This window comes from Aspergillus vadensis, assembly GCF_003184925.1.
Source record: "Aspergillus vadensis CBS 113365 unplaced genomic scaffold BO88scaffold_1, whole genome shotgun sequence".
NCBI classification, from domain to species: Eukaryota; Fungi; Ascomycota; class Eurotiomycetes; order Eurotiales; family Aspergillaceae; genus Aspergillus; species Aspergillus vadensis.
The window spans coordinates 906,298-932,131 of NW_020292039.1; the positions used below are offsets into that span (position 1 = coordinate 906,298).

At 51.3% G+C, this 25,834-nt stretch overlaps 7 protein-coding genes across 7 annotated transcripts; 4 read left to right on the forward strand and 3 right to left on the reverse strand.

Annotated features, from left to right (window-relative positions):
- The first annotated feature begins 423 nt into the window (after positions 1-423).
- On the forward strand, positions 424-1,507 carry BO88DRAFT_354538 (glutathione S-transferase family protein). The gene is made up of 2 exons (XM_025703676.1): positions 424-729; positions 808-1,507. The coding sequence occupies exons 1-2, from the start codon at positions 679-681 to the stop codon at positions 1,414-1,416; spliced, it is 660 nt and encodes a 219-aa protein (XP_025568140.1). The 5' UTR covers positions 424-678; the 3' UTR covers positions 1,417-1,507.
- Positions 1,508-1,516: 9 nt separating this feature from the next.
- BO88DRAFT_8766 (long chain fatty alcohol oxidase) lies at positions 1,517-4,173 on the reverse strand. The gene is made up of 3 exons (XM_025713221.1): positions 3,636-4,173; positions 2,469-3,580; positions 1,517-2,418 (listed from the first exon to the last, which is right to left on the reverse strand). Exons 1-3 carry the CDS (start codon positions 4,019-4,021, stop codon positions 1,652-1,654), a joined length of 2,265 nt encoding a protein of 754 aa, XP_025568141.1. The 5' UTR covers positions 4,022-4,173; the 3' UTR covers positions 1,517-1,651.
- A 1,242-nt stretch (positions 4,174-5,415) lies between these two features.
- On the forward strand, positions 5,416-7,114 carry BO88DRAFT_8777 (uncharacterized protein). Its single transcript, XM_025713223.1, has 4 exons — positions 5,416-5,693; positions 5,747-5,872; positions 5,926-5,994; positions 6,047-7,114. The coding sequence occupies exons 1-4, from the start codon at positions 5,549-5,551 to the stop codon at positions 7,069-7,071; spliced, it is 1,365 nt and encodes a 454-aa protein (XP_025568142.1). The 5' UTR covers positions 5,416-5,548; the 3' UTR covers positions 7,072-7,114.
- BO88DRAFT_377468 (rRNA (cytosine-C5-)-methyltransferase RCM1) lies at positions 7,049-9,014 on the reverse strand. Its single transcript, XM_025704402.1, has 2 exons — positions 8,779-9,014; positions 7,049-8,662 (listed from the first exon to the last, which is right to left on the reverse strand). The coding sequence occupies exons 1-2, from the start codon at positions 8,977-8,979 to the stop codon at positions 7,157-7,159; spliced, it is 1,707 nt and encodes a 568-aa protein (XP_025568143.1). The 5' UTR covers positions 8,980-9,014; the 3' UTR covers positions 7,049-7,156.
- Positions 9,015-9,321: 307 nt separating this feature from the next.
- Positions 9,322-10,089, forward strand: BO88DRAFT_354548 (GNAT family N-acetyltransferase; the record flags this gene model as incomplete). The annotated part of the gene is made up of 1 exon (XM_025703677.1): positions 9,322-10,089. A coding segment is annotated over exon 1 (669 nt), but the record flags the coding sequence as incomplete, so codon positions are not given.
- A 569-nt stretch (positions 10,090-10,658) lies between these two features.
- Positions 10,659-11,738, reverse strand: BO88DRAFT_327203 (FYVE zinc finger domain-containing protein; the record flags this gene model as incomplete). The annotated part of the gene is made up of 2 exons (XM_025702500.1): positions 10,659-11,084; positions 11,292-11,738. The coding sequence occupies 2 exons, from the start codon at positions 11,736-11,738 to the stop codon at positions 10,659-10,661; spliced, it is 873 nt and encodes a 290-aa protein (XP_025568145.1).
- An 11,608-nt stretch (positions 11,739-23,346) lies between these two features.
- Positions 23,347-25,453, forward strand: BO88DRAFT_400041 (choline transporter). The gene is made up of 4 exons (XM_025705463.1): positions 23,347-23,820; positions 23,919-23,965; positions 24,021-24,100; positions 24,151-25,453. Exons 1-4 carry the CDS (start codon positions 23,617-23,619, stop codon positions 25,401-25,403), a joined length of 1,584 nt encoding a protein of 527 aa, XP_025568146.1. The 5' UTR covers positions 23,347-23,616; the 3' UTR covers positions 25,404-25,453.
- Positions 25,454-25,834: the final 381 nt, after the last annotated feature.

A 25,834-nucleotide genomic window follows, 5' to 3' on the forward strand; every position in this document is an offset into this window, starting at 1 on the left:
TGAGATAACCTGAAGAATGCCGTCCCAATTAGATGACTAACCCAGGGGCAGGAATCCAGATCCAAGCAACCTTAAGTGCAGATATACCAATCAGACCGGATCAACCGGACTTAGCTCTAATGACGCCATATCGTAAACAAATCACCAATATAAACTTTTAGTAGATATCAACATAGCAGTAATAAATTCAATATACTACATACTTGGTACTTCCCAGTATCTACAAAATCTCCCTTGCTGACCCCACAGCAAACCCGACATTTCCCTGCAAAAAGCAAGCCACTCGGAAATAAACAGTCCTGCTGACAAGCCAATCAATCCTTCCCAGCGAAAGTAATGTATTTGCAAGCAAAAAAAGCAATACACAGTAAGCATCAAGCATATCCCGGTTTTACAAACAAACATAACATCAAACTGAATCAGAGTAATAGTACTTTCCATCACATTCCATCAGAGTGTATGATCGTCCACCGCCATTCCGCTGATTTGTCATCTCAGCTTCAAGTTTAGGAATCAACCCCTCTCTCTCCACTCCGCCTTGATCCGATCTATATTCTCCTAGAGATATATTTAAGCCCAGTGCTTCATCTTGTCTCGAAGCAAATCCAAACCCAAACCCAGACTCAATTCTATCTCAATACCTCAAACCCAAATACTACCAACTTTACAACCGCCAATATGTCCTTCGGAACCATCTACACCTACCCCAACAACCCCCGGGTCATGAAGGTACTCTCCCTCCCCCCCACTATATCCTATATCCCCCCCATCCACCACCCAAACTGACCACCAACACCATTAAACCAGACCCAAGCAGCCGCCAACTTCAACAACCTCACCCTCACCCTGGCCGATTTCAAGATGGGCGAGACAAACCGCGACCCCACCTTCCTCAGCAAATTCCCCATGGGCAAGGTTCCCGCCTTCGAAGGCGCGGACGGTACCCTCCTGGCCGAATCCGACGCCATCACGCAGTTCGTGGCCGAGAGCGGACCCGCAGCGGGCCAATTGCTCGGCAGCACGCCCGCCGAACGGGCGCTGATCCGTCAGTGGATCTGCTTCGCGGACGGAGAGGTGCAGAGCGCGGTGATTTCATTGGTGCTGTGGCGGCTCGGGTACAAGCCGTATGATGAGGCGACGGAGAAGAGTGGGTTGGAGAAGTTGACCCGGGCGTTGGGAGCTCTGGAGAATCGGTTGAAGGAGAGGACTTGGGTGGCTACGGAGAAGTTGAGCTTGGCGGATATTAGTCTGGCCGCGGCGTTGTATTGGGGTTTCTCGACGAGTATTGATGCCGAGATGAGGAAGGAGTATCCCGGTGTGGTGGCTTGGTATGAGCGGGTTCTTGAGAGTGAGCATGTCAAGGAGGCGTTTGGACCTAAGGTCTTTGTGGAGAAGAGGAAGGAGCCTGAGAACTAAGTCAGAGAGATAGATGGATTGGGGCAGGTCCGCGACCATGATTTATGACTTGACTTAATAGGAAAAGCAATGCAAATTGACTGTGATCAACCGAAATAATAATGTATTGATTCTCTGCTAGCGATATATACCATTATGGGTCCAGCCACAACCAGCAGCCCTGCTATGAATGTGTCTGGTATGAATGTATGGACAAGGGACAGGTAGGGCTTGCTGCACGAGCAGAAGGATTCATTTACAAACGAGCATGGAAGTTCTGATCACCCCTCCGCATCGATCGGGCCAGATTACGACTAGCCCGGTCGGCAATGGCCATGTTGGTGAGCATGGGGTTGACGCCACTGGCGCTGGGGAAGACGGAGGCATCCACCACATACAGACCCCGGGTGCCCCAGACTTGACAGTCCGAATCCACCACACTGGTCCTTGGTGATTTGCCCATTCGACATGTCCCCATCTGATGCGCACTGGCAAACATGGTTCGCTCCGGATCAAGGGGTTTCTTGCGACGCACTTCCGCGATCCAAGCCTGAAGTGCTGCATTATTGGCACCTTCTGTATCCTCGGCATCGGATTCCACCGGGCGGATGAACGGGGGCACTTCGCGCCATGAAGTGTGAAACTCCTTTGCGCCCGAAACATATGCCATCTTTGCACTGGCAATTATACCTTCGACAATGTGCTTACGATCCGTGGGTGAAACAGCATAGTCAATGCGAATGCGTCCATCACCCGGGTCTGGATAAACCCGCCCAGTGCCTCGATCGCGCGCAAGCATGATAAGACCGGCCATGCGAGGCAACTTCTGCACCCAGAGCTTATAGTCGAGACCATTGCGCCAGGGGAATAGAGGGAGAAAAGCCGCGGGCACCATTGATAAGGCCTCGATCTTAACTCCATGACCTTGGTTATCTAGGTTCTCGAGCTCACTGACAACGGTGGTCAGCGCAGCGCCTTCCCAAGGGCGGAACTCCTCATCTAGCACTGCACCCGCAATTGCAACTGTGGATAACGTTAGCAATGACATTCCCTTCCCGCAGAGAGCATCTTACCAGGATGGAGGTGGAGATTCCGGCCAATCTGGGGATTCTTCAATCCACTGCGAAGCAGTAGCAAAGGGCTTTGCAGAGTGCCGCAAGAGACGACAACCCGCTTCGCCTTAATGGTGACATTCCGCGTAACTGCGGTTGCACCTGAACGACCTAGGTATGCATCCCTGGATGTCCATACTCCCTCCACCCCCGACGCTACCTGGCCATCTTTAGTGTCAGTGAACAGGATTTTGTTTGCACGGAAGCCTTCAATGAAGGTTGCGCCGGCTGTCGCGGCATCTGCCAGGAAAGTTTCCGTGGGGCCCTTCTTCCCCGTGGAATGGCAGCCAAGCGTACAGTAGCCACAATAATGCTCAGTGTGGCCCGTATTCTGTGGTACGGTCTTCGCAGCGTAGCCCAATCTTCGAGCTCCTTCGAGGATGAAGCGGTTTGTCTTGTTGTGCTTTATATGCTCAACGTCGACCCCCATCCGTTCCGAGACACGGTCCAGACAGTTCTGGAACTCCATCGAGGTGAAGAAAGGCAGGCCATTCTTCGCCCATTCCTCGCGCACAAATCCCTGGGTCTGCAGGGCAGCGGACCAATTGACCGTGCCACCGCCACCCCAGGTTGAACCGGCCAGAACAGCCATCGAGCCATCATCGGTCACGACGGCACCCCCTGACTCGAACATGCTAGTAAAGGCCTCGTTGAAGTTCATGGGAAAGTGGTTTGAAGTGTAGTGATAAGATTTGTCCAACACTAGTACTCTGTGGCCTGCTTCGGCCAGGTTCTTCGCAGCCACGCTACCACCGCAACCACTGCCAACGATGACGACGTCGGTCTCAATGGTCTCCGGCTCATCTGCGGCAGGAAACTGGAGGAAGGTGTGCTTGAAACCATCGGCGGGCTTGCCGTGCACTGGCACTCTTGGGAAGCCCAGTACAGGAGCAAGAGTCGGGCTGAACTTGACCCAAGTTTGCTTGAACATACCCGTGCAAGCCCTGTAGACACCGCGCAGCGGACTCAGCCGAGACGTCTCCCATCCTCGGAAGATCTCTTCCCGGACGTGTAACGGTTGTTCGTGGATCGGAGTTACAGATCCTGTCAGGAGCAGCGATCCCGCCCGAGTACTATTCTCACGTCAGCTTTTGGCTGTTACGGCCACGTCTGAGAATGAATACGCACTTGAGAGCATTGAGAATAAATCCCAGGCCATTTCTCCCTTCGTCGTGCACATACTGCGCGAATAGGCGCTGCAAGCCTTCCCGAAACAGAGGGTTTGACGACGCGTCTTCCTCTAGGTACTGTGCTGCAATGGTGCCAGCGTCCGGAGAGTGAATGGATTTAGTCAATGTCGCCAGAGACTTGTTCAGCTCGGAGTGCGGGATGACCTTGGTCGAGGCTGATTTATTTGCAGTAGGACTCCGGATCGAAGGAATGACCGTGTCAGCCAACGATAGAAGAGTGGTCCATTGTTGCTCTGTGAAGATTTTAGTGGCTGGGACTGGAGGCAGAGGTACGTCCAGAGGAACGTAGTGAGAGGCTGGTTCCGCCATGGTGTGCGTGTCCATCTGCTAGGATAGCGATATATGTATAGAAGGTGCTCCGTAGTAGCTATAAGATGAATGGATGAATTAAGAATAACCAGAAACCATATTCAGAGGAACCGGAGTGGAGCGGAGATGATGGCCCACGGCGGTTGCTAATGAATTCGGCGCCTTCAAATAGCGGAGAAAGACGAGGCGTGTGAGCAGAGCAGCCAACCACCCAGGCGTCGATTACAATCCCAGAGAAGTAATGCTTGCGAGAGTGAGGGGAGGCCAAGTGACTAAAGTCTAGTGGTTGCTGCCACTCGGAAAGGGCGATCGAGGAGAGCTAAATGCTAAATGCGCCAGGCACGCCGGGAACGTCCTCCCAACTCGGGGTGAACACGGGGGTGGCTCCCCATATTTTTTGGGTGATTTTTGGCGATGTGACGATCAGCGCACGGCACCCGAGGCATATCAAAAAAAAGGAGACCTGAACTGGAGAGCAGTGGGGCCATCCGGAAGTCTATAAAGTATAATGAGTAGACACAGGAGCCATCAGCGGAATGTTTGAAGCTGCAAGTCCTTGCTGGTTGGTTGGTTGGTCGGTTGGCTAATGGGGGGATGTTGCGGATCCGCCGAGGGAAAAAGAAAAGCCATTCTTTGGGTGCGGGGAATAATGCACTTACTTTAGACACTCACTCACTCACATTTTGCCATGTGAAGAGCGCATGCCAATGTCATATTTGATTGTCCCTGATATTACACTCGACTCGACTCAATCAGCAATTCTTCGCTCTACTGCAATTACTGCAATTGAAGCGTCACCATGTCGTGAGCGGGGTTAGTTCACATCCATACGATCGATACGGTTCCGATGGCATATGTCCCGCCGGTCCATCCAACGGGTGGCTTGCGAGGACAAGGCGCTGCACTCCATCATGATTGCTCCAGTCTTCCTGCTGCTCTGATATCCGCTGAATCAAACTCCAATATAACCCTGGTCCAACAGACCTGCCCTCACGGCGAGAAGAACAGAAGCCAAAGTTAACCGCTGTGCGTGACAATCCCATCGCCCGGAATGCGCGCGCCGAACCTCCGAGCGCGTAACTCTGGCTGATTCCGCTGCCAGACATCCCAGGGCTGTTGTTGGTTCACGATGTGATTCAACTGGTCTTCTCGCCAGCTCACGGTTGAGATTTTTGCATATAACTGTCGTCTTTCTCCTCTTGAGCTGGACTGAACTCATCGACTTCTCTTGTCCAGAGCTGATCCGAAAGGGAGCAGTCGACTGCGTGCACAACATCTCCGGATTGTGATTTCGTGGTTCTATTTTCTTATAGTTTTACTATATATTGTTTGAGAGGCAAGACCATTGTACTACACACGTCCTGGAGAAGCTGCTTTCATCTCCGACCGTGCATCGCGGAGTGAAGGACCCCTTGCTGGCCCGGTCATACCGCAGTACGTGCCGTGCATTCCATCTTGAGCATCACCACATGCGTGGGCTTGAACACGTCTGATCCAGTCCAACAAAGCCTTCCATCGCGGAACATCATTGCATAATTCACAATGTCGAGTGAAGTTGGCCGACCGACGCTAAGCCAATCTCCCAGTAATGGGGAGCCCAAATGCACCCTTCCTCTGGAGAAGGTGTTCTCCATCCAGATAGGAACTGAGCTCTTCCGTCTCTCGGGAGCTTCAATTGCTTCCGATGGTCAGTCGATCCAACCAGTCATCCTCATGCTGTTCCTTGCTAAACTTGTGAAGCCCCGTCATACTTTTCCCGCTTCTTCGAGGAGCAGCTTCGCCTGAACGGAGACATTTCCAACGTCAGGACTCTGTATATCGACCGGGATCCCACCACATTCAAGGAAATTGCCAGACATCTGCAAGGTAAGTAGCACGTATCGCAGGATGCAGCGTCTCAACTAACTGTCGGCAACCAGGCTACCATATACAGCCGAAAGATGGGCCGCAGTTCGTCAAGTTCTTCGCAGATGCCCAATTCTATAGCCGTAGGAGACCCCGTCCTTAACATTTCGAGAAAGCAAGTACTGACACTACCAGTTCCTCGATTGATCTCCCAGCTCTTCGAGTCGGAGATCTTCGTCCGAATTGGCGGCCACAACTTCCAGATTCCTCGCGATATCTTCTCTAGCCCAGGGGATTCGCCGAATTTCTTCACACTGGGATTCGCCGCCTTCTTCGCCTCGCCACTGGAAGTATTTCCCGGGCTGGACCGTCAGGGTCTCCTGCGACCTCCAGCAATCACCCCACCCAGCGTCCCCAGCCGCTCGGGCGAGGTTTTTGCGCAGCTCCTCCATCTCCTTCGCGGATATCCTCTGGATATTCGAAACGAAGCGCATCGGGCAGAGCTCCTGCGGGATTGCCGCTACTTTCATCTGCGCGGTCTAGAGCAGCAGCTCATCCCGCACCATATCAGCTTCAACCCCATCCGCAAACGGGATGAGATTGTCATTCGACTCGAGGACGTCCGTCGATCGGGCATCGACGTAGAAGACATCGCTCTTCCTCCCGGTCACACTCAGGCCGACACCATGTCGGCAGCCCTGGTTACTTACTCTCGTCCGTTTGTCGATGACAAGAAGTACGATCTGATCCTCGAGATAGGGGACGAAAGCACCATCCTCGACATCACCAGCAGACGTCCCACCTTTCTGGGCACCACAAAGGCCCGCGTAAGCAGCCTTCTGCAGGTGATAGCGGGCAAGAAGGGCGACCAGAACCGTCCAGCGGGACAAAAAGAGAGTGCACCGGAAGACCGTCTGTGGGCCTCTCTCTCAATGGATACCGACATGACCGTCGACGGAGAAAGGGAGTACTTCCCCGACATTCTCCGGGACAGCATGTCCGGCTCGGAGGGTCTGTCAGAGGAGCCGTCGAGGAAGCGCAAGCGCGTTGAAGAGGCCTCCATTAATCGTCCGTGGATTGTCCGCAACGGACAGTGGCGGCTGTGCATGCAACCGAGGGCCAAGGGAGATGGGATGGATATCGTTATGATTGCGGTGAAGTTGGAGGTGTATACGTTGCAGCGGACGCGGAATAAGCAGAGGAAGTTCCTCTCATCTTGATTTCGTTCTATACCTGCCTATACATGACTTTGCTTTTATACTGTACATGTCCCGTTTTATTTTACTTTATGATAGACCCATGAACTCAATCCGAGAACCCTTCCCACTCGTCTTCCCCTTCTTCATCCTCTTCCACCTCATCCTTATTCTGCTCCTCCTTACTCTCTCCATCTACATCCCCATCCCTCACAAACCCAGCAACAAAGAACCCCCCAGTCCCCTCCTCATCCCCAGGCCAACACCGCAAACACCCCTCCAATTCCTCATCCGACAGTGTCACTTCAACCCCACCACCATCGCCACCATTACCACCACCAGCGGTACCCCCTCTCTCCTCCCTAATCCCCCTATGCACCCACTTCCTCATCCCAACGGGCTGTTCATCCCTCCTAAGAACCCTCCACCCGCGCGTCTTCGCCACCTCCGAGGCCAAAATCCTCGAAACCACCGCCTCATTCTCCAACAAATGGATCGAGCACGTACTATACGTCACCCTCGTCGCGGCAGGGAAACTCAGCGCGTGCTCTACAATCCGCGTCTGCAAATTCGATAGCTTGATGAGGCGCTCCTCTGTCATTCCGGTTACTGGGACGTCGTTTTCGTCTGTTGCTGAGGGGGATTCTGTCGTCGTGGTGGTGGAGGGTTTCTTTCCTTCGCGGCTGTCGTCCTCGTCGTTGGCGCGACGCTTGCGCTTTTTCCCTGTCGAAGAAGAGGAGGAGGTTGTAGTGGTAGACTCAGGGAGTGTAAGCTTGGGCACGTCGTCGCGGCCGATGATTCCACTTCCGGAGCAGCTCGGGTCGAGGAGCAGGCCTGAGACGTTCTCGAAGCGGGGATCAGTTGGGTCCAGGGCGAGGAAGTCCTGTCCTGGGAGGACGGTCACCATAGTGTCTGCGCCGGCGGTGGAGACCATCTTCTGGAGGGTTTTTGCTCGGATGGGAGATTGGTCCATTGAGAAGATGTGGTAGGTCCCATTCGCTTTCCCTTTGGTATGTTTATGTTGCTGCTTCGCCAACAACGACGCCATATGCGTCGTCTTATTCCCCGGCGCAGCACACCCATCCAACAAGCCACCACCATCATCCCACCCCTCATCCTCATCCCCAACAAGCAAATACGCAGGAAAGCAACTCGCCTTATCCTGCAGGATAATCTCCCCGTTCTTGTACGCCGGCGACGACGTAAACTCCGCTCCTGGCGCAACGGCAATCAAATCCGGGACATGGGGGTCAAGAACCATCCTCTTCGGGAGGGTAAGCTCCGCTAGTGACGAGACCTGTTCGTAGCCTGCGAACGTGGTGGAGAGCTGTTTCTCCAGCGTCGTGCGGATGTTGTTCACTCGTACCCAGCGCGGGTAGATTGCTGTGGATATGCCTGCTGCGCCCTGCAGAGCGAGCTTCTCCCTCGCGATGGCATCTTTCAGCGCCGGGATCGTGGCGCATCCGCGTCGCACTCGCGCTTTGGTGAATTCACCGCGCAGACGGGTCTTGTGTCGCTCGATGGTTTGGCGCAGGGGGTGGGTGGATTTGGCGGCCAGGCCGGATTTGGCGAGGAGGAGGTCGTGCACGAGGAGGAGGGAGAGGAGGGGGGTTAGCTGTTATTCAGTTGGGCTTGGTTAGTTAGTATTCTCTGGATTGGATTGCTTCGTGGGTGTGTTGAGCGGGCGGGGATAAGTGGTGTCTGTGTATGTGTGGAGGTATGTGTATGTACCTTCGGTTCAAGCTTGAGTATTCCCGCTGCTTCTATTACTTCCTTGAGGAGAATATCCCATTTCGAGGCTTCGATGATGAGGGCGTAGATTTGCGCCGGGGCGGATTTGATGTTGCGGGCGTTGTAGATGCGGGATTTGAAGGAGCCGCCGGTGGTGGAGGGCGCCGTGAGAATGGAGACGGCGTCGTAGTAAAGGGACATGATGGGAGGAATATGGTGGTTATTGCATGGTAGAGTTGTGGAGATTGTGAGTTGCGATAATTGCGATGCGATGGAAAAGGAAAACTTGGTGTTTGCATTGTTTGGTTGGGTTATCAGTATGCTAATACGATGAACTACATTCAGATCAAGTAACCAAACACCAAATAAAAAAATCAGTATCATTAATTTACTCCTCTCTCTCCTGTTAAGACTGGATAGCACAAGAAGTAAGTAATCTGGCAAACACACCCAACCCTATCATGTACAACCAAATACGAGGCACATAAATAGCTGGAATGGCCTTATCTCCGCATCTCCGTCCGATCTATACTTAAACCCGCATATCCCCCCAATCCACATCCCACACAATTCCCTCCACCTACAATCTCACCAACTCCCTCCACACCTCCCTAAAACACCACCTCTACACCCTGAAACACAATGTCTACAAATACCAAACAGCCAACATTCACCACAACCCTGATCCCACCTCCGGGTCCCTCTTCCAACCCACCACTCACCGTCCCCCCACCAACAACCACCCTCACCATCCCCACGGACCCCCTAACCACGGCCCTCCTCATCCGCCGAGACGTCTTCATCCATGAACAGAACTGCACGCCGGAGGGTGAAATCGACTCGGACGATCCGCGCAGCTGGCAATGGGTAGTCTACGCACAACACCAAGACACTGAAACCATCACCCCCACGCCTGTGGCCGTAATTCGTCTCGTGCCACCACCCCACGCACCGCACGAGATCCTCACGCACCCTGAAACAGCGTCAAATCTCCCCAAATGGGATCTGAAAAGCGAGCCGTATGTGAAACTGACACGGGTGGCGGTGGTCAAGGATTGGAGGGGGTATGGACTGGGACGTGTGCTGGTGGATGAGGCGCTGAAGTGGGCGGCGCAGAACCCGGGGGAGATTGGACGGGCGTTTAGAGATGTTGCTGGGGTCGAGGGGGAGTGGAAGGGGTTGGTGTTGGTGCATGCGCAGGTGCAGGTGGAGGGGATGTATAAGAGGTTGGGGTTTGAGACGGATGAGGCGTTGGGGAGGTGGGATGAGGAGGGGATTGAGCATGTGGGGATGTGGAGGAGGGTTCAATTGGGTTCTTCTTAGATTTGGGGGGTCGTGTGTATATACTGTATGTGTTGAAGGGTAGTTAAGAGGTTAGATCTACATGTGGGTATACAGCTACGTGGATAGATGGTTGGTTGGTTGTTGAATAAGTCTATTGCATATCATGATGATGTCAAACTCCACAGCTCATCAAGTAAACTTCACACCGAAGCGAAAAACAAGGAACCAACAAAGAGATCGCCGTGCATAAGCAACCATGACGGGGTATCCTGAGTAGTAAAAGGAGAACAAGATTAAGAAAAGAAGCCCCCCGCATCTCTGTCGACGATCTGTCGCAGCTCACAAATAAAGAAGAAATCAAACGCCCGTAAAACCCATTAGCCATTAATCCGCAATTCATCCGAGCAAACTCCTAGCGATGACCGAAACCGTTGAAAAGACAAACCCAGGCGGTGTAAAACAGAAGCGAAAAGCGACAGAAAGTATGTTCTAAAACAGGTATGTACGAAGTGAAGTTGCGTCCCGATGTCGTAGTGTCAATGGACATGGGTGGTATGGACATGTTGTTGTTCATCAGCCGTAGTTGTCGTAATAGTTTAAAAAGTGCTCCAGTTCCAGCCACGAGGGACGCTGGCGGCGATCTCGGTGCTCTGTGCCAACACTCCGGTCAGGGCGGGCTTCGCATTCTCGTCCGGCGAGATATCCGAGCGGTCGGAGGCGGTATTGTATTCTTCATTGTCACTGTCGGAGGCTCTGCTTTGGGCATCAAGCAGGCTCTGGATCTTGCTCAAGCGCTCCGTGCGAGACTCCTCCCAGCGCTGGTAGGCGCTCCAGCAGAGATCGCATGCGCGGGAGGGAACTCCGTCGGGGTGGAAGCGAGCATTCTGATCAAGCGGGACGACATGAGGAGTGTGAGAGGAGCAGAAGACATGGCCGCAATGGCGACAGTGGTGGCGACGAAGGAAGAGACCGAAAGAGGAGCGGCAAGTAGGAGAGTCGCAATTGGGAGAAGCAGAGTCCGCCTGTTGGGAGGCTTGTTAGCACAAGTTCATTTTTGCTTCTTTGCAAGGGGGTCTGTTGCAAGGCTGTCCGGATGTCGTCATGGCGATCACGCGATATCGCGCAACGCAAGAATGGCGCGACCCGGAGCTCGGCTTGCGCCATGACAACACTATATAGTAGACGCGTCCACCCAGGGGCAAAGGGACTGAGAAGTTGGTTTTACTTACTTTCCAGTGATCACGAGTGGGAAGACCAGTGACCTCACCCAGGTGCTCATTCTTCATCCATTCATCCTCTGCCAGCTTGCTGACAGCAGGACCGCTGTTGTAGCTCTCCATGGTCGAACGACGAGTAACAGGTGCACCAACTTCGCCCTCGTTCAGGCTGTCGAGAGAACCGTGAGAACCGTGAACGCTGCGGGGAGGAGTCGGGGGAGAAGAGGCCTTCTGGGGACGCTCAGTCGGGCGCAAGGCAGCAGGAACGTAGAGAGGGCCCTTGAGGGGACGAAGTTGCTTCGACTGAAGCGGCAAGTGCTGATAGCGAGGAGAGGTAGGAGAGTTATTTGCGGGAGAAGTCTCAGCCGAGTTGACAGGAGAGGGATGGCCGTAGACGGAGATTTGCTTGCCAGTGAAAGCAGGGGCAGTAGTAGTCGCAGTCACAACGTGGGTAGCCATTTGAGATGATATCAGGTGTTGAAATATTGAAAAAGAGTTTGGGTGGAAGGTGGAGGAGATGTTGGTTATCAAGTGTTGGTAGAGTGGAGAGTAGTTGAGAGGATGGAAGTCAAAAGTGGAAGATAAGGTGACAGTAGACCAAGTACTAATAGTAGCGGGTGTTGAGGGAATTATGAATTATCGCTTTCAGTAAGGTGTCGAGTGAATTGATGGGTTATGATGCCAACAGTAACCAGAGAGGATTAGATCAGTTAATGGCCATTGACAGAGTAGCTGGACGGAACCAGAAGCGCATCGCAGTGGCAAGCGGGAGAGTGGTGGGATAAAGTTCGCGATGACGCTGGGATCTGGAGATAGGCGATATAGAGAGGATCGATCCAGGGAATCGGGTTGCAGCACAAGCAAACCGCGTGGGGGGGATGTTCAAGTAGGTGAGTTAATAGTGAGATGATAAAATAGTTAAGTAGTGGGTGGGTGGTACTCGAAACGAATCGGGACGAGTGAAGGGGAAGGGGGAGAAGCAGGTGATAATGGTGGGCGATGAAGGGCTACTAATAAGAGAGCGAGACTCTACTCCTACTACAGGCACTCCCAGCAGGAATGAATGAATTATTAAGTGGCATCCGCCGGACGGGGATTGGGGGGTGGGTGGAAAATGGGAAATGGGCAATAGGGAATGGGCGATTTTTTGCCATGCATTGTGGAGATGCGCTAGTGGATGGAGACCCCGATGATAATAATAATTATCATCATCCTTGAACACGCTAAATTAACCCGACGAGCAGCGCAGTCTCGTCTGCTTGGACTCGATAGGTAGTTCCGACGGCGGCTTAGGTTGAGGCTAGAAAGTCCCGAAGAAAGGCAGGGAGTGGAGCTGTTGGAGGATCGGAGGCGACCTTACACTCCCAGAAAGTTACGCTTGATCGTGACGATGACTGACTGAAGTTACTTTCCCTACCCTACACTGTAAGTAACAAAGGGGGAATAATTATTACTTTACTTTTACTGGATGTATCTACTACGACTCGAATGTTACTTTACTTTTTGGGATCTTATTTGCTTCTTCGGATAATATTCTCCTCTCTTCCTCACCCCTTTCGCCCTGCAAGATGTCATAAGAATGTGATCGTGACCTACTGATAGTTTCATCTTAATTCATGTTTCTTTCCTTTCCCATACTCATTTCTTACTCGACTAACCATTGTTTTTCCCCTGACGAATCCGTAGCCGAGGACTGGAGGGAAAATCCAGGAGATTTGTTTGGAACTGGACGGACTCCCCGATCGTCCGGCGTTACCAATCCGTAACAGCAGATCGGACGGATTCAGGTTAGACTAACCCCAAACCAGCACGGCATTTTACCGAGGCCGCCCTGAGAAAGAGTTGATAATTGCCAAAGTCGGGATTTAGACGAATATCGGATACTACGCCGGAGTGTTACTCTGCTGGGTGTTTCCGATTGTCTTAATACTTGGTATTATTATGATGGGGGATAATAATGATGACGAGAGATGCAATATACTCGCTACCCTGTATACCCGGCAATTCCTCCGTGATAGTCATATGAAAATGAAAATAAAGGTAATACATTCAATCTATCTACTTCTGCCCGGTTCTTGGCAGATCCATGACATTTGTACCGGGTGGGTGGGATGGACAAATGCGGTGTTACTACCTGCTGCCCGTCCACGGTAATATCCAGACTGGAGGATGGCTGCATCGCCAACCAGTCACTACCACTCGATATCCATTCATTCTTCCCCCCCTTCCGCCGAAAGTCATGATGACAACAACCATACACACACCACCCCCCCCTGCTCTCTCTTGACCGCCTCTTGCTTCCCACCCGCACCGGGCATTCCTTCGATCGAGGATCTTCCGTATCTTTTCCCCTCCATACCGCCCATCGATGATTCATTCATCCCCGCGGTATGCACAGGGCGGCCCAGAGTCAACCTTGCCAACTCTCGACCCTGAGGCAATCAAGTATGCATCCCGGTCTAGTGGCAACAAGACTTGGAACACGGTATCATCATCGAAAATGGATTAATGCCCGCATCTGATAACTTTCCCTTTTGAGCCATCCCCATTGTTCTTCCCCCCACTACTCCTCACGATGTACACAGCTGTCCCCATTATTCTCCCCTTCTCCAAACCCACCAACTGCCAATATCACTCACTCTGCTGTAAGCACGGGAGTCTACCGTGCAAGGTACCACAATTAATCATGAATGAGGGTCCGCTTCTCCATCAAAAAAAGCGGACACCTAACGCGGACTCCAACCGCCATCGGATAGACTACTTTGTAATAGTGGCAGCTGAAAGAGAGACAGACACAGACACAGAGAGACACGCTTCTGAGCGACGGCTACAGACCACGGAACGCTCGACCGGTGAATCTCCCATCAAATCATAATAGGGTGGCTTCTCATTGGCAAGCGGACTCCACCCGAGGTAAAGACCCACTGGTCGCCTTGACCGCGATGACTTGCTCTCTTAGGAAGAGTTCACGAGACCAACTGCTAGTAGTACTGCTACTGTGTACATGGGTGTTCCCTTCCCACAGCCTCGGAAGTAGGAATGGTCTATCCTATTTCCAATGATCACGGGAAGGGGAGTCAGTGTGCAGTTACTACTTACTACGATATTACTACTATTTACATATCCACACATACATCCACTGCTATCCCCATCCCCTTGCAAGCAAGACTCCATCAAGTCCAACGTCTTTCTGGCGGTGACAGACCGACCGTTGTGTCCGACTGCTCTCCCGTGCCAATCAATCCGATCGGATAAGAAACAGGGTGATGAAGGGGAGATGAGATGGAACGGAAAGCATGGACTGGGTTTGAGTTGGATTGGATGGATGGCTGCTCAGAATGGGGCCTTTGCACCAGTGGGAGTGGAAACCAATTAGCTGGAGAACCGCTTTTCCCAAAGTCGGTGGATCCCTTGAACCTCGCCTCCGGATTGGAGTCCTCCTGCAGCTCGTTATCGCTGTACTGTGATTGGCTGAAATGGTCTTGCCACGTTGCCATTGGTCAGTGCCCCTCCAGGCCAGCACGGACAGTCCCCGAACCAGTCGCCTCTCCAGGGCGTCTCTCCTACTGTGCACTATAACTTTCATGACTTGGTGTCTTTGTCGGGCAAACTGCCTCGAGCAGATTATGTAACAGATACAACAAACCGCGTCGCGTGTAGACACCTTCGGTACCGCTTCGGGTTAGCGCTTCCGGTGCACCTCGGCCGTTGAGCCTTTGACTTGCCGCTGTCGACTTTCTTCGGCTTCCCCTGCGCCCGTGGTGGATGCGCCTGACTATTGAAACCGTGATGATTGGACTGGCCTCGTGGATTTGGGCCTGTCAAATTATTCATGGCGGCACACGACCGAGGCAAGTCAGTATTTTGATTGCCTGCCCCGGTGTGCAACTTGGTGCTATACCCAGCTGAAACCCGCCTCGAATATTCTAGTCGGCCTTAGTCTAGCAGCCGCTACGGTGAGTCTAAATCGGCAGAGGATCCCACTCCTGACAGGCCGCCTGCTGGTTGGTGCAGACGTGCAGCTCAGGATGTAAGACATCCGCGGACTTACATGCACCGTACAGCCTGGCCGTGAACTATCCTCAAGGCACATCCCTGCCGCTGCAGCTCTAGACCGGGTGCGAGGCGGTGGCAGGATGTACCTAGTACCTGACTACTCAGGATCCCTCTCTGGCACCAGAGAGGCACCCAGGAATACTAGCTGCTTCATATGTCCAGCTTAGGAAATGACGACGATGGCTTTGTTTCCGAGCAGGGATTCAAGCAAGTTAGGAACTATAATCGCTGCTCGTTATATGGAAGCGCCTGGAAAATGCGCTTGCGTCTCAATTTCGAGGCGATTCGATACGATCGTGAAGCAGGCCGCTTAAGCGCTTCGCCGGATCGACCGCTAAGTAGACATCAAACACGGATGTAACCCAGAGCAGGCTCCTGCGTTAGGAACTGATAACTGAGGCGACTCCGTGTTTAAGCGCCAAGCTAAGCATCAAGAACAGTCGATCCATCAGATTAGGAGACCGACGGGTTTGATCACCCTTTACCAGCAACCAGGTACATCCCTCCCTCTTGAGATGAACCCATCCTACTCCCTATCGAGCTTCCATACGAACGGAGCAAAACAAAAACAAGGTCTCTTCAGACGGTTGGGAACTGCCAACCAATCATATCCACCCTATCAATAATAACGCGGGAACCATACTGTATACGAGTCCCTTCCCCCCATCCTCAACCACACGAGGAGGAGACGTGGTTAATTCTCGGCATCTCCAAACCCTACCATATCCGCGTAGCCCGACACCCTCCCCAACCCCGAACCACGGTTCAACGCAGAGCCGGACAGACAGCTCAACGTCGATCCCACCCGAACAGGCAATCTCATCGAACACTCGTCGAAGCCACCGTGCCCGAGAATTGCCCCTCACCGAGGAATCGCCTGCTCGGCCGCCCCTCGAAGGCAAAAATTCGGGGCGATGAACAACGATGATCCGAAGATCACTGGCGGTGGATGTCTGGGCCAGGGCGAACCGTACACATGATACGATCAGTGATCAAAAGAAAAAGTGGATGTGCATACGTGCCACAACTCACTGCCACTAGACTAAACTTACTAGACACAGCCGAGCCGACCAGACCAGCCTAAGATAAGTCAAGTCCTCTGTAGAGTGTAGATAGGCAGTGCCGGGGCAGCGAACCAATGTTTGCGATGGAGACTGAGACCGCGTAGTCTAGTTTAGTTGTTGGGTTGACTCCGTACCACTCGTGGATGTTTGTTTGTTGTTTCCAACCTTAAAATAGAGTCGAGTATACGTATGTCGCTTGGCTGTTGTTTCTTCTAACGGTGAAACATCATCTTCGTCAATTCGTCCTGAGGTTAACGTATGCCACACCATGATATTTTCTTTTGTTTTCAGGTGTTCTTTGTGTAACCATCACCAGGAGATTTTAGTCCGCTGCAGAACTGCAGCCCAATTATTGGGTCGCTGCTTCATCCGATGCATCCGAATCCTGATTGGGTTAGATCGGTTGACTCTCAGCGTCCTTTCACATTGGAGTGGGATTAACGTTCACCTTGCTTGTTTGGGCGTTGTATGGCATACACTCTAATTCCGATTTATTCTCCATTTGATTGCATAGTAACCCATATCAACCAAGCAGGGGACTTTGCACTTGTGCATATATATGCACTGGCACTATTAATGATGCGTAGCACACAAATATATACAGCTGAGATTGAGCCGTTACGTTACCCCTCCAACACAACTTGGACATGAATTGGTAGCAAAATGATTAGGACTCTTCTAAGTACTGAAGAACGACAGTTATTCGAATCCTAGAATAAACACAAGCAGTACTACGACCAGTAGCAGTCTTACTCTAGCCCCCCAAGATAATTAACCTACATTGTACACAATCACAATCCAAACCTACCCGACCCCCTCACCGCACACCACTGCATAACTACTTACTAGACAAAGTACCAAAGCCAATGCCAGCACTCAATACGACAGATAGCTGGCTATTAACCAGTAGGGATCAATATGCTGATCACTGCACCCAGAGCCTCAAACTTCCCTTCCGTCCTCCCCCCAAGCGAAGTAAGAAACCTAAAGCTATACGAATAAGGCTGGCTATCAAAACCTACATTGTCCTGCCCAATCTAGTACCCATCTCGGGAAGTCAAAAAAAGTACGAAAGTGTGCTTTGATGATGGCGCACGGTTGCTTGAGGTATCTGTGCTGAAGCTTCTGGCTTGGTGGTGAGGTAATAGGTAGATAGCTAGCTAGCTAGCTGGCGAAGGATGGGATTGAAGGAGCGAGGAGGGAAGGTTTGGGCTGCAGTGAGGGTAAGTTGGGAAGGAATTGCTAGTGACTAGGATCATGATGTGGATATATTCCAGTTTTCTTGGGGATTTGTGGGAGATAAGGAGTGAAGTACTACAGAACTTTGCATGATTTGACTGGTCTGAATTAATTATGTAGTTACTGTATTTCGTGGCTGAGTATAGGAATGCTAATGGGTATTACAGGTATCAATGACTATTTGAACTACTTTGCTAGATGGACATGATCAGTTGAAACATCATCAATACTGCCTGGAAATAAACAACTCTTGAATCGATACCAGATACCATCACATGCTATTGTTCAGATAAAGGTCAAGAATAAGACCAACTCATCAGCACAGATACTACTAACACATCCCTGTCTCTCTCTGGAATATACTCTTACTACTAGTTACCCCGCCACGAATGCCACCAGAGCCCCGCCACTCCGATGATGGCGACAGTATCGCCGCCTTCGGACATAACAGTGGTTCTTTGACAGAACACATACAGTAAATTCCCGCAACCGAGGAGGCGGGATCTATAGAGATCGAGATCGAGCTGGATGTCTCGGCGGCAAACGAGGGTAGATGGATATCTAGGCGAGCTCCTATTCTTTGCCGTAAATTATCATATTGGATTTGTCAAGCATCGACGATTTTAAATTGACGCGGAAGCACTAGTCCGAGTTGGTTTCCTCAGGCGTTGGATCTGTCTCGTGACCGGCATGGATTAGTGTTGTTTCTTGTTGCTGTGGCGGTGGCTACTAACCATCTACAATCTACATAGTATCCATCCACTCGATTTAGTTCCTCTCAGCTGGAGGGCAAATGGCTGAATGGCGTGCTTTGTTCTGCAGGCGACCGGCAGGCGACCGGTGAATACTAACTAACTAATAGAGGGTCTACAGTCCACATAGGTGATAGTCTAGACAAGGCTGTCCTGCTCTACGGCTTGTTGTTGATGCCCAAAGCGTCAATGGCGGGGTGATTTCCAGTTACCCCTCACTCAACTTTTCTTTGATTCTCACCGCAGCCCCTCTTCCATCTATGATAGACACTCGCCAGCCGCGTCTGGCCGCCATTAGCGCTACCTCAAGTGACATCACGACGGAGTACCTCTTATTTGAGATACAGATGGATACATTGCACTTGGGTTGAGGACTCATGCACCTACCGGCCGCACGGTGAGTTGTTCTGTCCTTAATGCTGATGATCCAGCACGGTGGAGTACCTATCGGCCGAGTACATACACAACATCTGGAATCCCCTCTGCTGCATACCTGGTATCTGGAGATAAGATCGAAAGAATCCCGCAGCCTGCCATCGTCCACATCTGCTGACTGACTGACTGACTGATTGACATTCATCCTCGTCAATGGAGTCAAGCATGGATCCCTCAGCCACAAAGACCAACGACCGGGCAGAGCAGGGTCAGCCTGACAAAGAAGCACCGCTGCGCTCGGAAGATTGCCAACTAGGGTCTCTGCAGCCATACTGAGTCACGCGTGAACTCCCGCCCCCTCTTTATTCCGATCTCTGTCGATACGAAGTGTACATCGTCGACTTTCCGAGTCTGGCCGTGCCTTGTCTACAAGCTAGAACTGCACGCATCCAGACGCGCGGGCAGACGGACACGTGTCGGCCGTCCAGTATGCAATCTGTGCGTCATCTGAGGCCGGCCATGGGCTCGGAACCAAGGCAGTAAGCATGCCGGCATCCAGCCAGGTCAGGTTCAATGAGCATTGACCTGTTCCGTCCAAGAATGATGTCTTACATCCAGCTGTCACCACTATAAGCTTCAAGGCCCGGTGCCAGTTGATGGGTGTGTATATACCCCGCACCCTGCAGCTAGCCTGCTCCGGGCCTGCCCGGACACATGCTGCTCATCTGCCTGGGATGTTACTCGTCCAATCGTGCTGGCCAGATAGTTTACACCATCCGGCTGTCTCTAGCTTTTGACACGTGTGAACCCGGGGCTATCGCGGGTATGTCTTCTTTGATGACCTGCGACAAGTCATCCAGAGTGCCAGAGGTCATAGTCCGTGCCAGGACGCATGGCGCGCGGGTGATGACCATAGCTGCTATCCATCGGAACGTGCGCGATGTTGGGTGTCGTAGGCCATCATGAATATCGAATTCCGATGACGCCGCTGTGTCCTGCCCATAGGTGGTAAACTATCAGACACAGTCCTTCAGATAGCTTCTAGGCATGGAATTGTCCATTCACATGGCAGTAGGACTAACAGAACAGCTGCCATGGCACCACCGTCTCGACTGGCCCATTGTAGTACCTATTCCAACGGATTCATTCACATGTTCTTCTTGACTTGGGCTTGAACACCTTCACCTGCCCACCTCATATCGCTACAACCCCTCACTTAATAGTTTTGTTCCTTTGTCAAGCAATCGCATATGCAAAATGGCGCTGAGATATGTTTAGCGAGACATGTGTCAATCACGCTGGATGCAGGCGCCAATTAATCCCAGTGTCTGTAGTGATTAGCAAGAGCGCAAGTCTATCATATCGAGATAATGCAAGATATGCATGCTTACTGCCTCTATCTCAACTCACATCAACTCATTTCAATCAGACTTGTGTATCGTCAACCCAACCCCTAAAGCTACCAGATGATACCATCCATCTAAGATACATAGAACAACAGTCAAGAAATTATCAAAATGTTCCATATCACCCAAACCGGCGCAAGTCGCAGTTGCCTACTCACCTCACACGAAGCATACAATCTGCCGGTCTTTGGAAAGATAACCTTAATCATGTCATCACTGGGTTGAATGACTGACACTCTAGAAAATGGACATGAGTACCTTACATGAACACGGATATCAAAGCTTTTTGTTAATCATAACTAAGATAAGCAAGAGCACTACTTACGAGCAAGCCCAGATTTAAAGACATGCGTACCATATCTAACACATCCTAGTATGCCCACCGTGGAAACTTATCTACGATTATGATGGGATCCTATCTCCCGCAACGTTCTTGAGTCTAGCTTCATCTCTATACAAGTACTACGAGATAGTGACGCTACAATGACTTCAATTTGTATCCCTGGATGAGCGAATCGGTTGGATCATCACGTCTGCTCATGCGGACTATATTCCACAAGAATGCATCAAGGTAGACTTATATCTAGCCGAGCGTGACATCGAGTGCTAATTATGGGTATCTTCGAGGAGCATGATGCATACAAGAAGATGCTGTAGGCACCACCAGCACACTTTTATTATCTGGAGTTAGGAAACGCTATTCTCAATGGCGTACTCAGAAGACCAGCTCTAACCAGAGATACAACTTTGATGCTATCCAGAGCTTCCCACAGCCTGTCTCACAGTCCAAGGAGCTACACCAGCCCGGGGACCGCAGCAAAAGAGTCCGTTTAGGTCTATGCTGTTTTATCGTGAAGAATTATTCCACTGGCAGTGCCTTCCTCTTCATCACACATGTACAAAACTTTCTGAACAGACCACCTTTGCTAAATTTCTTGCAGATGGATACTATGCTAGAACTCCTGTGTCCAAGTAGATCAAAACAGACATATACCGTTTTGAGGACGTGGAGCAGGAAAGTGAGATGTATTACTATGATGGTATGTGTTGGATACTGATATATCTATCTTTCACAGCTTCTATTACCAGCTTTTCTCGTTGACCTTCCCCTTCCGAGACAGGCCACGGAATCATAAGTGCTGTAAGCTAGGCACAGGTTAGGCTCAATAGCCGCGAGTATGAACCTAGCATACCATACCAGGAACTGAGACGGAGGTATGCGTTCATCTGCAGGATATAGTCTAGTGTCTCTGGGCTTGTATAATCTCTGTCCCCTGCTCATCCTTTACCCGATGTCAAAGACAGCCAATGATTTAATCTGTGAGCAAATTAGTGTCCCTACACCTTTTGAAACCATCAGCTAACCGAAGCAACCTCGCTAGCCGCAGACAGCTGGTCTAAATCCACGAGCGCAAAACCAATGGTCATTCTACCCACACTTACAAGCCTTGAAGATAACTCTCCCTCCAGCCCTGTGCTCTAGACCCAACCCTCGCTAACCAACATCCGACCATCCGACCATTCAAAGACTAACAAAAATCTACAAGGCCCAGAATCCAAAGCAATGAGTTAAACTTCAACCAGTCTCAATCTTAGCGTGTCGGAGCGCACTCAATCCCCACCGCGGAGGATATTTGAACTCCACTAGCGCAGCGTCCGTCTTACGCAGCGTTTTAGCAAGTTGAAAGAATCTAAATCAATGAGGCAGGACGAATCATATTCCTTCAGTTTCTGGGTTGCCTGGCTAGGGGTGGAGTCACTTTTCCTTAACTCCATGCGTGGTTTTAAACTAGTTCAGTAGTTATCGCGGATGATGGCCGATTGCGGTGACAAATTGGTTTGGCTAAGCGGATATACTACTACTGCCCCGGGATGATCTGTGCTCAGGGGTTCGGTCCGGGCGGCCCTCGGTTGCTTGGCTTGCTGGTGGTCCACGGATATAACATGCTTTGGGTATGTGATGTTGGTGAGTGGTGAGTGAGGTTGAGAGGGTCGTGATACAAGGTTGATGGGATTAGGAGTGTTGGTAAGTAGTGCTGTGTGCTGCTGCTTTCGTTTGTTTGTAGGCAGACTCCACGGTTACATGAGATGGGTTCGGCTAGTGGTGGAAACGGACCGGTTTCTTTTTGTCGATAGACTAGCCTTATGGTTAGCTCCGTGTCAAGTTAATTAGTTTGCTATGGGATTAATTGGTCTGCTTGGCAAGGAGAGTGGCTGGCTAACATTTTACCGGTAGGGTGTTGAGTTGAGTGGTGAGTACGTGTCTCTCGCAGTCCTGACAGCTGGAAATGCTTTCTAAGTACCTGAATCCAGGACTTGGCAGGCTTTTCTTCGGGCTTTAGCCATAAGATACGGCTAATTCTAGAAGTCGCCTATTATGTCCTCAGCAGTAGGTGTACATTAAGCCAAATTGAGATGGCGAGATCAGGACACTGCAAGGAACAGAGGCAAGATGGAGGACGACGATTGACAGTTAAGATGACATTCTAGGATATGCGGATAGCATTTCCACCAGTCGTGGTATTTGACAAGGGGTAAGAAGACAGGGTTGATGAGCTACAGGTACTGCACTCAGCTTCATAAGCTTTGCTCGTTGTCGCAGATGATGTGGCGAAACCTCCCGCCAGAGTTGCCGGCAAGGGATAACCATGTAGGGCACGCTGTTCGAATGAGTGTCGAGGCAAGGTATCCATAGCCAGCACAGTTCTTGGTATACTGTAGACTTGTTACACCGATTATGTGCTGTCCATTAAATAGAATTGTTCATCTTACAGTTCAATCCACGATCTGGCGGGCGAGCCAAACAACCGTACTGACACGATGACAATGGAACTAGAGGTAGAAACATCTTTTTATCAAGTATTCTGATATCAATCAGCCGACATGCAGGGACAATAGATCGATCGCATCTGATCTCGTGCCTGATCGATAAGCTCATCATCAGAAACTCATAATCTCGAATTCCTTCCTCTCCGTCTCCTGCATTCCGACCCCCGGAACCATGTCGATCCCTGCCTCCAGGCAAAGTTCATATCCAGACAATTAAATCAACGCATCAATTAAACTTTCAGGTCCGACCACTAGCATTGAACTAAACAGGGACTAACAGACCGAACAGACCGGTTCTATCCACAATCCCATTATCGCGTCCCGTCGTTGGCAACCGGTGTCTCTTGGCCTCCGATCGCGCATGCATTAGCGACAGGCTGTTCTTCCCCCTCGTCGTACGATCAGTCATGCAGGAAAACTGTGTTCATTTAAATGGCAATTTAGGTTCTGAGTCCTGCATATTAATCGTGCTTTAGCTCGGAAAATTTTCTTCTGCTGCTGCTGCTGCTGCTGTTGCTCCCGGCCATCTTTAAACATAATCTCTTCCTGCTCATCTCTCCATCTCTGTCTTCTTCCATGTCTGCGTGCTAAGAGAAGATTGGAATCGACGAACACGATGGAGTTCGAGCACGAGCCCAAGCAGCAGGTTGATCCTGTGGTGGCCACCGATTTACAACATTCCGACAGTCCATCCACCTTGGATGTGCCGATCAATGCTTCTGGCCACAAGCAGGAGCTCGAGCGCAATTTTGGCTTCATTAACATTTGTGGTTTGGCTTTGACTAGTGGAAACACCTGGATTGCTTTGGGTGGGAGTATTGTGAGTGACCTCTCCCAATGTCTTTGCTTTATAGATGTCGTCATCTTTACATTTGCTTGTCTCCGACCGTCCGATAACTGATACTTTCTACTATCCAGGTCACGGCTATCTATGATGGAGGTCCGCCCGGTGTGATCTATGAGATGTATGTCCACTACCACAGCAATTGTAAGAAGGGAATAAAATTAATGCTCTCACAGGATCGCAGCCTCATTCTTCTACTGGTTCATTGCTGCATCTCTCGCTGAACTTGCCTCGTCCATGCCATCATCCGGTGGAGGTTCGTCTTTCACCTTGCATACACTCAGAACAACACACTGACCTCTACAGTCTACCACTGGGCATCCGTCACAGCAGGAAAATATGGTCGCGTCTGCGGCTGGTTCGCCGGCTGGTGGAACTTCCTGGCCTGGATCTTCGGTGCTGCGTCGACGACACAGATTCTAGGCACGCAGGTCGTGTCCGCATACGCCTTGTTCCACCCCGACTACACCATCGAGCGCTGGCACGTCTTCATCGCCTACCTGATCTGCTCCATTCTCTGCTGCTTCCTGGTCGCATTCGCCAACCGTGCCCTCCCCATGATCGAATCTTTGGGCGGATTCCTCGTCGTCGGTGGCTTCCTCGTCACCGTCATTGTCTGCGCCGTGATGCCCCACGTCAACGGACAGCCCTACGCCACGGACGACTTCGTCTGGCGCGACTGGCTCAACGAAGCCGGATACAGCAGCGACGGCTTCGTCTTCTGTCTGGGAATGCTCAACGGCGCCTTCGCCGTCGGCACCCCCGACGTCATATCCCACCTGGCCGAGGAGGTCCCCAAACCCGGAAAGAACATCCCCCTCGGCATGCTCGCCCAGTACGTGATGGGCTTCTTCACTGCCTTCCTCTACCTGATCGTCATCTTCTACGGCATCACCGACCTCGACGCCGTCCTCGAAGCCCCCTACCTCTTCCCCCTCACCGAAATCTACCTCCAAATCACCGGCACCCGCGGCGGCTCCCTCGGCCTCATCATCGTCTCCATGCTGCCGCTCTTCGTCGCCATCGTCGGCTGCTACCTCACCTCCAGCCGTGTCCTCTGGACATTGGCCCGCGACCGCGCTACCCCCTTCAGCGGCTACCTGGGCCGAGTCAACCACCGCTTCAAGAACCCGCTTAACTCGGTTCTCGTCTGCGGCTTGATCGCTATCATCCTCGGCTGTATCTACGTCGGTAACTCCACTGCCTTCAGCGCCTTCGTCAGCTCCTTCGTCGTCTTGACGACCCTGTCTTACTCCGCTGCTATCCTCCCGCACCTGCTTCGTGGCCGTCAGGGCATCCCCCGCGGTTGGTTCTGGATGAGCGGCATTACGGGGTATCTGGTGAACACGATCACTTGCTTGTATATGATCGTGTTTATTGTCATCTTCTGCTTCCCGTTCTCGATGCCTGTGGATGCCGAAACTATGAACTATACGTGTTTGATCACGGGTGGGTTCACTATCTTCATTGCCCTGTTCTGGTTCGTTCGTCAGGGTAGTTATACTGGACCGAAGGCTATTGCGTTGGAGAGTACTGCGTTGGCTAAGGATGCTATTTAATGTGGGTGTGGGGGTTGTACTGTATATAGGAGGATAAAAGTTTGATGGGTTTAATAATTTATATTAATATGAAATAATACATGAGAGCGCTATTGGTACATTTCGAACTAATACTATGAGTAGTAGTAGCAGTACTTGAAACGAACATGCATGTAGTTGGTGGTTGCCTTCAGTGCAATATATATATTACCCTTACTCTCCTACACCCCGTATTCCACACTCAGTACCTCCTTCCCATCATCCTTCAGATGAACACAATACACACTCTCTACCAAATTAACCATACATCTTACCTCCCCTTCCTATCCAGCTTCAATCTCACTACGCTCAATAAAATGCCTTCTTTGACTGATTGGTATGACTCGAGTTTGTGAGTCTACTACTACAAGGTCAGTACAGGGAATCTTGGCCTACGATCGGATTACACTTGG

Bases quoted from the DNA above. Each gene is read 5' to 3' on its own strand.
- BO88DRAFT_377468 (XM_025704402.1), bottom strand. From the start codon at position 8,979: ATGTCCCTTTACTACGACGCCGTCTCCATTCTCACGGCGCCCTCCACC. The intron at 8,663-8,778 runs GTACATACACAT...ACTGAATAACAG, and splicing joins TACTCAAGCTTGAACCGAAG to CTAACCCCCCTCCTCTCCCT.
- BO88DRAFT_400041 (XM_025705463.1), top strand. From the start codon at position 23,617: ATGGAGTTCGAGCACGAGCCCAAGCAGCAGGTTGATCCTGTGGTGGCC. The intron at 23,821-23,918 runs GTGAGTGACCTC...TCTACTATCCAG, and splicing joins TTGCTTTGGGTGGGAGTATT to GTCACGGCTATCTATGATGG. The intron at 23,966-24,020 runs GTATGTCCACTA...ATGCTCTCACAG, and splicing joins CCCGGTGTGATCTATGAGAT to GATCGCAGCCTCATTCTTCT.
- BO88DRAFT_8766 (XM_025713221.1), bottom strand. From the start codon at position 4,021: ATGGACACGCACACCATGGCGGAACCAGCCTCTCACTACGTTCCTCTG. The intron at 3,581-3,635 runs GTGCGTATTCAT...ACGTGAGAATAG, and splicing joins TTTATTCTCAATGCTCTCAA to TACTCGGGCGGGATCGCTGC. The intron at 2,419-2,468 runs GTAAGATGCTCT...CGTTATCCACAG, and splicing joins GAATCTCCACCTCCATCCTG to TTGCAATTGCGGGTGCAGTG.
- BO88DRAFT_354538 (XM_025703676.1), top strand. From the start codon at position 679: ATGTCCTTCGGAACCATCTACACCTACCCCAACAACCCCCGGGTCATG. The intron at 730-807 runs GTACTCTCCCTC...CCATTAAACCAG, and splicing joins ACAACCCCCGGGTCATGAAG to ACCCAAGCAGCCGCCAACTT.
- BO88DRAFT_8777 (XM_025713223.1), top strand. From the start codon at position 5,549: ATGTCGAGTGAAGTTGGCCGACCGACGCTAAGCCAATCTCCCAGTAAT. The intron at 5,694-5,746 runs GTCAGTCGATCC...AAACTTGTGAAG, and splicing joins AGCTTCAATTGCTTCCGATG to CCCCGTCATACTTTTCCCGC. The intron at 5,995-6,046 runs GTAGGAGACCCC...TGACACTACCAG, and splicing joins AGATGCCCAATTCTATAGCC to TTCCTCGATTGATCTCCCAG.